Source organism: Anas acuta, chromosome 13 (genome assembly GCF_963932015.1).
Source record: "Anas acuta chromosome 13, bAnaAcu1.1, whole genome shotgun sequence".
NCBI classification, from domain to species: Eukaryota; Metazoa; Chordata; class Aves; order Anseriformes; family Anatidae; genus Anas; species Anas acuta.
Window position 1 is genome coordinate 14269201 of NC_088991.1, and position 11310 is coordinate 14280510.

The window sequence follows — 11310 nt, forward strand, 5'->3', positions numbered from 1 at the left end:
TTTCAGTGCTCATTATACAGGGCTTGAAGTCTTACTGTCATGATACTCTTGAAAGTTCTGTAAAATATTTAGAGAAGTATGGAATCTTTTGCAGCAGATTGTTTTGTTTTTTGTTTTTTTTTCTCATTCTGTAATATCAAAGTATATTGTTAGATTAAAATTCAATAAGTTGACATGGAATTTTTCTGAAAGGTTATTTTCTTTTGATAAGTTAAATTGATCATCTTCAGTTACCTTCTAGAAAAAAGTCATTTCAAAATACTATATTTGAAAAATTTCTAGACCTGTGAAAGCATCTGAAAATCCCTTGATTTGTCTTCAATTTTGTTTCTTAAAGGGGTTGTGTTTTATACTACCTTTTTAATAAACAAACTCATGAACAAAGTCTTTCCTTATGAGTTCTGAGAGAATGTATTTCTTTTGTTTTTTCCTTGGTAAAAAAAGGACCGTATCATTTGGTGGGCAGTGATTTCAGTTCATAAAGCATGTGTGTTAACATGCCAGAGCTTTTGAACTGGAGTCAAGCATAGATGTTGCTAGAGTTGCTAATGCTTACACTGGGTCACATTTTTTCTTCCTTCTTTGTGGGTTTTGCCCCAGACTTCATCCTGCTTTGGTGCATTATGGACCTTGCTTGAAGATAGAATGATCAGGAGGAATAACTGCAGAAACCACAGAGCTGTAATTGAGATATTTTTTTTCTGGTGTGTATGTCCATGCTCATGTCCCAACCTCCCTCCCACCCCAAGTTAGGACAACCAGATTTATTTTAATTATTATCACAAATCAAAACTGTTATTTTGTTGAAAGCTTGACATTCTGAATGCTAAAACCAAGCACATTGGTAATCTGTTGTCTCAGTTCATACACTGGAAAGAAACAGGGATAGCAATCTCATTTTTACATGACCGTTTTTCAGGGTGTTTGCTGAGGGGCTATAAATTGATGCCATCTAACACCAATATGCTTTAACTACAAACCTCAGAGGAAGTTCATGAGCAACGTCTAAAAAAGCTCTAGCAGAAATGATCTCTGCAATATAAAACTGAATTTAGAAAGGTGGATCCAAGAGTGATTCAGATGTTGAGGGCACTGGCCCTGCTGATACACTGGAAATCCAGCCTGTCTCGTGGTTGAAATTTGTTTACGTGAAGAGTGTGTCAACCAAAAGACTTAAGCACAGTCCTGGAAAATCTTACTGGCTGATAGTTAACTTGTTCTGGGAGATGTATGAATCCGTTCTGTGCCGTGTTTCTACAGAGGGAATTGTCTTGCGCTGCCCTACTTTCTGCCTAGGTGAGTAAACAAACTCTTAAGCCACTGAATAAAAGAGAGAAGGTATTGTCACCAGTCTGGTGACTAGTTCACCAGTGTATTTTTCTAGCTGACACTGGTGAATTTGACCTTGATGCAACATTTTTGGAATGGCAGCAATTTGGTAATTTTGGTAAACCTACCATGAAAACAACAGACAGAACAAACCCACTGGTTTCTTGCTACAGCACTTACAGAACAAGATTGATATTTTCATTTTCTGAAGATTTCTGTAGTCATTTAAAGAGATCCATAAATAAATAAACCACAATTGGTTAGCCAGCTTATCTGGAATGGAGATGGATGATCTCCTTGCAGATATTTCTAGTGAAACTCTTAATGCTGAATGTGATATAACCTGTAACAGGAAAGTCCTTTCTGACCCTGGCCAAGCAAGCAGCTTGGCTCTTTACTATAACTTGTTTATCACTTTATTCTAAACTCTTCTGAGGTCCAGACACTGTCGTCTTGATTGTGTACATTGTCATGAAAAAAGCCCTGCTTACAATCCTATTTTCCTCATTCCTGAAACCTCCTAACCTGGTTGACTTGTTGGAGTGCATTTCATGCATTCTTAGTAGATAGGCTGAGGGAAACGCCTAGTTCAGTCACAGCTAGAGGCTAGAAAGCATGTAGGGAGTTCATGAACGTTGCTTGTCTCCTCCTGCAGTCGCTGCCTGTGTATATAGCTGTACAGGGGAAGGATCGCAAGCTGCTGGACACAGTATGACCACCCCGCAAGGAGAAAATCTTACCGGTGTGCCAGAGCTCGTGACAGTGAGTTAAGGTATGAGAATTTAATGATAACTTCAATGCATGTTCACTGGCTTTCTCAAATGCCCCTTTATTTGGAAGACACTTAATGAAGGAGAATGTTTGCTTGCTGAATTATTGCTCAGCACTTGGAAAGTGGGAAATTTTTTTTGTTTTTATTTTTAAGACTGATTCAGGCAGTGCGAAATAGCAAAGAGTTCCCTATCTGAAGCTATAGTGATGGTAAATCAGTAGCACAGACACAGGCTGGAAACGTGAGAAACAAAGTGCTGTCACTTGCGGTGAGCAGTCAACAACCACATCTCTTAAGCCTGTTTACCATGTAGCCTTGTCTGCTGAAGAGCGAATAACTTGGACAATTACCTGCACTGTTTTGCCATAATCCGCTCATTCTGAGAGCAACATAAGGCTCACTGAGTCTGTTCATCCTGAGCTCCACTTCTACTATATTTTGGCAGCAGTTTGTGGCAAGCAGACTAAAAGGAGTTCTGCCTTTTTTCCAGTCTTCCTGCCAGAAGATAGAAGAGCGAGATGTTCAGGTAATGGAGACCACAGTGCTCCAAAACCTAATGCCATTAGAGTCAGGACTTAGACTCCATGGGCCCTGAGAGGACTGAGGAAACAGGTTATATCCAGCATTCGTATGACTATTTGTTAGGAAACCCAAAAGATTTTTAAGAGGAGCATGAAAGCAAGATTGGTGGTTTATTTCTTTATCAGCCTATTATTTTTCCTAGTGTTGTAACTGTACTGTTGTCTCAGTTCACACAAGCGTTAACAGCTGCTACATGCCAATAAATGGTGCCAAAGGAGCTTACAATTAATGTCATGAGCAACTTAAACATGTTAATAAAGTGGTATAAAGACACAATGGCTGGCTTGCAGTGCGTGAGGAACAAGAGAAATGGTCCTCTGGGCCACAGCTAATGCCTTGTAAATTGTATGCTGATGTGTAGTTGGAGCAGTGTAAGAGGAGCTGGTTTGCTGCTTGCTGTCGAGATCATCTGATCTTTCCCAACCCTTTCTTGAGCCATATGGTTGCTGATGGCTTTGCCAAACTTTCACCGCTCGGGTTGGAATTTTCCATGGCAAGCATCAGCCTCCAGCTGAGCAGCCAGAAAGTTTCATAAGCTAAATAGTGCACTGCTTTCTGAAACAAGGCTGGAGAAAAGTAGTGCCTGTCCTTGTGCTTAAACTAGCTGTTTGGCTGAGGTGTGCTAGTTCCTGTTCCCCTCATATGCCTTGGGAAGGTAGCTGTAAATCAGGAGGAACCTTTTTGGTTTAACTTCACTGCATTTGGGAAAGTTCAGTCAGTATTAAAATTTCTGAAAGATTGTCTTCCCGATCAGATAACTGTTATGGAGTATCTCCTTGCATTTCCTAACTGGTACCCAACCTGTGTATGTCCCATGCTCACCACTGTGTTCAGGTGGACTGGAGGCTGGTGCTGCGGAAAGGATGCAGGAAAGGCAAAGCAGCTGAAATCCTAAAATGAGGACTGAGGAACTCTTGAGTTTTAACACAAACTGGTAGCTGTTGAGAGGGGATTAGGGCAAGCTGTGGGAGGGACCATGATGAGGGGGAGAACTGAACAGAGTATATGGGGGAGGAAGAGTTAACACCCAAAACCAGATGTAAAGCAAACGGTAAATGTGGATGAGAATTCTATAGATGAAGGGAGTGCAGGAGTTGGGAGAGTTTAAATGTCTGGGGAGGGGGCAGTGGAGAGGGAGGAAAAAAAAAAAGAGGATAAGGGGAAGAAATAAGCTCTGCCTCAGCATTGGGGGCTGGGTGACTAGATTAAAATGACATATATAATTAAGGATTGGATTGTAAGGATTAGTCATGAAAAGGGGGATGGATTATGGCTGGATAATGTTAATCCCACATTTCCTAATGTCTGAGTACTTGACTTTGCAGCCTGAATGGTCTTTTCATGTGTAAGAAATACAGACAGTTGGAGACAGCCATTGCAGATACTTCAGGCACACGGATGAACTCAATGTTTGTTGGGAAACATCTCTGAGGATTTAGAGGGTTTATTAGAAAAGAAATATCGTAAATATATAGGAGTGGGCTAATCAATGCTTCCTATTGCAGGGTTAGGCGGATTGAAACACAAATCCGATGATTCTTTAGGTTTTGCATGATTGACCAAAGGTTTCCCTGGTGTCCGAAAAATAGCAGCCTCCTTATTGCTACCAAGGTCAATCAATTATACTATGCCATGTGATGAGCTGACAGTGCGACTGAAAAACTGAATAGAAACAGCAGGCATTTCTCACTGCATTCATAGTATGAGCACTGCTAAATATGATTTTGATTACAGCAGAATTTGCGAGGTCTGGCTATAGAACTAGCTCCCCTGTGGCCAGAAACTGCACAAATGCATAAAAACAAGGCTTTCCCAGTGCAAGCGGAGATGTTCCTTGCCCTACTCTTACCATATCTGGCAGCAAAGATTTTAAGGAGAACAAAAAGGAGTCTTACAGTCTTCTGTTGACTTCCTGCAAATGATTTTAGAGTAATTTCTGCCTTAAATCCTTAATTTCTGGTTGAGCTACAGCATATTTTATCAGTCTTGCTACCCAAGCTTAAAGCAACTGTCAGACCCACTGCATTTCTAGGTAAGTTGTTCCCCAACCCCCGCCAAAAATATAGTAAATAAGTTTTAAAAGGCTTTTTTTATTATTATTATTATTTTATTTGAAGTTGAGTGTGTCTGTCTGTCTAACAGGTGAAGCAAACAACTACTCACAAAAATCTTTTCCTTGTGGAGGTGTGTGCTGACAAGTCATCAAGGTACTTTCCCTTATTTTAACGTATTATTTTAAGCTTCAATTAGTCTTTTTTCTTTTTTTTTCACTTTATCGATATACTTTTTGAACAATGCAGAAAACAGAATTGAATAAAGCATTTTGATAAGTTAATCCTGAATGTTATCCACAGCTACTGCCACCTCTGTATTTTGTCTGATTTACTTTGTTGGAGTGCTACAGTTCTTTTAGTATCGTTCCATCCTCAGGGTATTTTTGCACAGTACCGTATTCTAGGCCCAGGGTTATAAAGATGAAGGCAGGCTGAGAAACAGCAGCTGGTGGACAGAAGTGTCCACTTTATTCTGCAAGAGAGCCTGTGCTATGGCATTAACCAGTAACTCATACAATGCTGATACCCACTAGGTCCATTTACTGCTTTCAAGATGCACTATCCCTTAATAACATTATATATTGCATAGTGATATCAAACATAAAGCTCAGCAGCAAAAGATGCCGTTTTGAGTGAGTTAGATAAGTATAACTCAATTTATCTGATTGGGACAAATACATTTCCATCATGATTCTGAAAAATGTAATGCGTATTTAATGAAAGATTTCTCCTTTTGTTATGTTCCTGAAGTATTTTGCATTAGGAGGATATATTAAGGAAATCAGAAAGAAAAGGTGAGTGACAAGGGCAGAAACCCAGATAAAGGATCTCATTTTACCAGCAGCAGTTCTTCTGGCACTACCAGTTTCAGGAGGAAGATGGGCTCATGCTGGCTGTGCGATGTAAGTTGAATAGTACTTCTTGTACCACTCTATTTTTTTTGGCAGGAGCTGCTCGTTATTGAAAATGGAGGAAACAAGGAAGCTCTCTCCAAAGCCATGTAAAAGCAAAGAACCCGTGAAAACAGAATGGGGGTCTCAGAGTGTCGTGTTTACATATTTCCAAGGGGATATTAACAGCGTGGTAGATGAACATTTTTCTAGAGCTCTAAGCGGTGCCAAGAACCCACAAGACCTGAGCATGAAGCACAAGAGCGAGACTGTTGTCCTGAAGAACGGTGAGCCGGGGTGACTAGCTCTCACTAAGAAATATAAGATGCAATGTGCTGTGTTTTCTCATGCATATCTTGTCGATGAATAATTTGGAACTGTGTGCAAATAGCAGCAAAATCATGCTTTGAAAGCAGTGGTTTATGGAGCAGGGACTTCCTGGATAAATCCCTCTCTTTGCTGGGATACTTCCCAAACTCTGCATGGGCTTGTTGGCAAGACCAGGTCCTCATTTTCCAGCTTCTGTCACTGTCAGATGCAGTAAGTGCGTTATGGCTTAATTTGTTGTCTTTTGCAAAAAGAGATTTGTCTAAGCTTGCAAGTGTTAAAACTTGGCCTATGCCAATGGCCTGTAATAAAAAAAATGTATAATATTAATTTGAAAGCATAAGTGGTAGTGATTTAGCCTGCTTTTAGTATTAATTTATTATTAATTTTTAAGATAGCCAGCACTAAAACTGAATATATAATTTCAGTAAAAATGAATATGCAGTCTAGGAATGTTTCCTTAGAAATATGTTGGAATTTGCCTTGGGGGGAAAAAAAGCAGGAATTGATGAGACTTCAGATGCTTTCTTTCTCTTTTTAAGTAGATAGCATGTCTCCCCATCAATGGAATTTCTCTTCACATTGCTCCAAACCATATCCTTCATCTTCTGCTACAAGCATGTCAAACTCTGGTCTGAATTTTTCTGCTGCTGGTATGGCAGGCCAGTACCAGCCATCAGCTCTGCGGAGTCATCCAACTCAACCTGCAGATCTGTGGCCCTTCCCTTCGATCGGTACTCCCGCTCTTACCAGTTCGGTGTATCATCATGCCTTGCCTGACCTGCACGTGGTAGATGAACCGATCTCTGACAGGAAATACGGTTCTCTTCTTGGTCTTCTGCAACAGGAAAGGTGCCTAACATCCATGCAAGAATGTACCATGAAGCAACACTCAAGTCCTGCTTGTATGACTGGACCTACTGGATTACAAAATATAAGTCAAAGTTCAGTTCCTGGGGGAGGTAAGGAAATACTATCGCTTTATTCTTTGATGGCAACTTATGCAAAGAGACAAATAACACAGTCTGCCCCAAAAGTGCTAAAATCTGAGACTTCTTCAGCCTGGCTCATAGAAATAGTTTTCAGTAGATAACCATTGCTGAATACTGTGGCACTTCACTTAAGTGAATATAGATACTACCCATATGCTATCAAGATCTCTAGCCTGTAGGTAACAGGCATGGTGGCACTGATGCTGCTGTATTATTAGAAAGGGGTGCCTAGGTAAGAGCCCTGAGCAACTATCTTACTACTCATGGCGTTAATGATGCTGTGAATACGAGATGTGAAATTGCAGCCCTTATCAGAAAGGCTGGGTGTTTTTCTCCCTTCCCTAGTCTCAATCTGCAGCTGGAAAGATGTGGGCAGGGGGGCTGGTGGGCCAGCCTTGCCTCACTTCATGGCTAATGGCTCTCTTCCATGAAGCTGTGCTGCCCTGTGTGTGTGTGAAAGGCTGAGACTGCTCTCTGCAGTAGAGTTTCCAATCCTAAAGCAGTTCACACCGGAGTTGCAAAGATTGTTTTATTTATTACTAACAATTAGTAGGAATCACAACCCTGATTTTGTGCATCAGGACTAAAGTCCATTTCCTAGGAGCTTACGTACCTACAGCATCTGGGGCTGCTGAATGACATTGCTCCCTTGTGAATAATTTCTGCATTTGAGACGTTTTCTGTGACCAAGCTTCCTGGCTGGAGCCTGGGTGCTCGGCTGAGGTACAGCTGCATTGCTGCTCCTGGGCGTTCCCGGATGGCAGCTTGGCACTGGCTTCCCAGAAAATGGGTTGTGAAATTGTTTAGGGAGTCTGCTAGAAAAAAACAGCACGTGCTACCTGGTGCTTCTAGATAAAAAGGACCAGGCGTGTGAAGAAGTGATCACGAGCCTTTGGTTTTGAAAAATAACCAGCTGCAAAACACCTACTGGTTACCCAGTTTCTAATCTGCATCAGCAGAAATTTGGCAGGACATGAGCTAAAAGTATTGTTTATATCTGCATGTGGTCTGGTCCGCAGCTCCTCTTTTGAGGCTACACCAAAGCTTTGTTATAAGGACCCCAGCTGTAGTTCTGTTGCTAACTTATTCCTACTAGAGTGCCTAATGCATGCCTACCCATGCATGGAAAATGCAAATTTTCTGCTCATGATAGGTACGTATATAGATATAGCTGAAACTATACGTATGCATTTCACAGGCATGCATACTAGACTTTTTTCAGCTATTAAGGGACAGTCTAATTGCTTTAAAGACACTGTCTGGGTTTCTAGGACTTCATTTAAGAACACAGGTAGGTGCTCTCTTCCCCAAGGGGGCAATGTGAGCCTACCAAGGTTTGCGAGCCTGAGGAACTGACGCCTCCAAAAAAAAATAAAAAAAAATGAGATGTTTCATGAAACTCAGGTCAATAAGGGGAAATAGCACAAAAAACGGTCAACTTCAGCTCAATGGTTCAAAAAGGAATTGAGTGAAAAATTAAAAGAAAGGAAATGAAACTGCTTAATGTCCCACAACCACCTGCAATTAAAGTATTTTCTTTAGGCATATTCACAAGGCCTTTCTGAATGTTTGGGGAGCCTCATAACACCACCTGTGTAATGCTATACATGTGCTTATCGAGCAAACCAGAAAGAATAGATAAGCAACTGGCCTGTGCTCACAGGGAGCCTTTGGCAAGTTCCTTGGATGTATGCATCTAGTCTGGCTGTCAGAGTCCCTGTTTCTTGGCTCTGTTAAATATACTCCTCATTGCGCTGTGTCATGTTTAAGAACAGCTGATATTTATATTTATGGAAGTGTATATTTCTGTGCCAGACAGCACAGAGCTCCCCAGCACCTGTGCTATAGGCTGGGCTGCAAAAGCACAAGGTTTCTTTAGGAACTGCTTCCTACTTTTAGCTCTATGCTGAATCTCAGCTCATCTCCAGTATTTTTCTTTTCTTCTTTTAAGACAGGAAAGCAAACTCTTACCAGGGCTCAGAAAATCCCAGTACAAGTGCAAGCCATGCCACTGCAGGTGAGTAATGCTAGCAGGTTTGGAACAAATTAATGCTCACTTGTAAAGGATAGTTGCCTTTCTTATGCACAAAGGATTAAAGCTGGTTTTGTCTGCTTCCAGACTGCATTTCAAAATTTGCCTTTCCCCCAGAGATACTACCTCCTATAATTACATTAACCAGAAAGAGGGAAAACATTCTGTTAAAATGAGATGAAGTTAGAAAAATCACATCTACCTTAGTTTTTGTTGTTGTAGCATCAGACTGCCACTTCACAACATGCCTATTTTTCACTACCTGTCCAAGTTTCAAATCCCAGAAAGATGCCAAATGTAAGGTGGTGGATTTGTCATAATCTTAGCTGAAGAAATGTACTGTCTTCCCTGCTGGTGAGGCACAGTTTACGCTACATCTTTCTGTAGGACTTATGTTTATTGTGTGTCTCTAGGGGTGTTGAGGTGTAGCTGTGGAGTTTGTGGCTTTGCAGCAGACTGCTCTTTGCTTTGTTTCTCAAGCATCCAGCTTCATGCTGTGCTCCCTGTTTGACCTGTGTGCTAGCTCTGGTCCCTTTTTCACCAGCAAACCTACAACACTGCTAGGAGGGTAGTTCTACAAAATTATTCCCAAAGTATTTGGGCTTCTGTGTTCTTTGGTCTGTATCCTGTATCTGGGAGGTTACCCTGATGCTCGTTCTTTGATGTGCAATGTTTTGGGGAGACCTTGGATGGGTCATTCTGGTTATTCTAGTAAGTGCCCTCTTGCATCAGAGAAGACCAAAAGGTGCAATTTTGTTTGCACAACATCCTAAGGGTTTGCATGGACTATGCTGTTCGACAGTCCTGATAATGCTATGTCTTTCAGGTATTCAGATTCATGACAGAAGACGGGATTTGTACTTCTAGCAACAGGATGTTTCTACTTTATTCTGACAGAGAAAGTTCTTGCCATGAACTTTTATTATTTGCAACTGTGAATCAAGAAGAAATGAACTGCAGCTATGCCATGCTTTTTCTTTCAGATGGAAGAATACACATACAATTTACTATTTTAAGAATGAAAAATCTTTCTCTATTCAGTAAATAATTTCTGATGGTTGTGGTATTGAACCTAACAGACTGTTTGTTGTGAAGAAATGTCTACTTACGGCTTTTTACACTTAAACCTCTCTAAAAGGACTTTCAGCACTTTTTATTCATTCTTGATAAGAAGCACAATTCTATCTTCGAGGGATGCAATTAATATAAATTCATTGCTGCAACTTCTTATCTTGATTTGATATCTCCATATTGTTTAAAATAGTATTAGACTGTGGGCTCCCTTTGCAAGACTTCAAGACAACCACAGGCCACCAGAGAAGTACATTACTGCACTTCCCAAAATATAAATATGATAATTTGTGGCTATGCATGCAATTCACGGGGACATTCTTCAGAAACTACATAATAAGCATATGCATGAAGGCTCTGTTTTGCCCTCATAATGTATAATTTTCTGGAAAACAATAATTTAACTGTAGATCTGGAAAGAAATGTAGAAATCATTGGATGTGATTAAAATCCTACTATGAGCAAAAAGCTGGAGCTGGGAATGTTTTATTTTCCCAGCCTCTCTGCAGGTAAAAAGGAACTCTTTTTCTAAATAAATTGTGTGATTGATTTTTTTTTTTAATAACTATACCGCAGGGCTCAGCCATCTGAACAAGGTGATTTTTAATATTTTCTTTTTCTTTCTTTTTTTTTTCAATTTACAAAATTGCCTTTCTTCTCTTTTAACTTTACTAATACATTTCCAATTAGTTCTTCTGTTATTACATCCACCTTTCTCAGTTTTTTAAGGCTACATGGTAAAATAATCTGGCTTCCTCTACGAGTCAAAGCAAAGATTTCTGCACTGTACTCTCTACATCTCCTTTGCCAATTTGTGTTGTAATTCCATTGAAGTTATTTCTTTAAAATTTTTGTCTGCCTCTGCCATCCCCCCTAAAAGAAAATGCTGAAATGATTTATCCCTAAGGTCTGTAAAGACATATAATGATATATTTAAATGCCTTTAAAGTTTAATGCTTCTTGAAACAATTTGGTCCTGTGCATGTCACAGATAAAAATATTTAAGATGAACTATTAAGTCAGTATTTCTGGTGAGCCAACCATCTAGAGCTGGACAAAGTGTGTGTGGAGGGAGTTGGGGGTGGAAATGTTTTTTTAAATGCATGTCTCTTATTGCAAGGACATGAGACATCAGTGGTTCTGCCTTGACACTAGAATGCTTCAAGCTATTGCTGCAATGCCTGGCAATGTTGTCGTCCTGCCCTTGTGCAGCAGACCTGGCAAAAGAGAGCAAGTGCCTGGCCAGCCTGAGGGGATCTTA

General features: G+C 40.4%; 1 protein-coding gene across 2 annotated transcripts; it reads left to right on the forward strand.

Moving 5' to 3' along the window:
* Window positions 1-504: 504 nt before the first annotated feature.
* VGLL1 (vestigial like family member 1) lies at window positions 505-11047 on the forward strand. 2 transcript variants are annotated; one of them, XM_068696839.1, is made up of 6 exons: window positions 505-2101; window positions 4826-4890; window positions 5685-5914; window positions 6500-6916; window positions 8898-8963; window positions 9805-11047. In XM_068696839.1, the coding sequence occupies exons 3-6, from the start codon at window positions 5704-5706 to the stop codon at window positions 9843-9845; spliced, it is 735 nt and encodes a 244-aa protein (XP_068552940.1). In that variant the 5' UTR covers window positions 505-2101; window positions 4826-4890; window positions 5685-5703; the 3' UTR covers window positions 9846-11047. The 2 variants fall into 2 exon arrangements, with proteins under 2 accessions (XP_068552940.1, XP_068552941.1); XM_068696840.1 differs by having other exon boundaries at window positions 6802-6916.
* The last annotated feature ends 263 nt before the right edge of the window (window positions 11048-11310 follow it).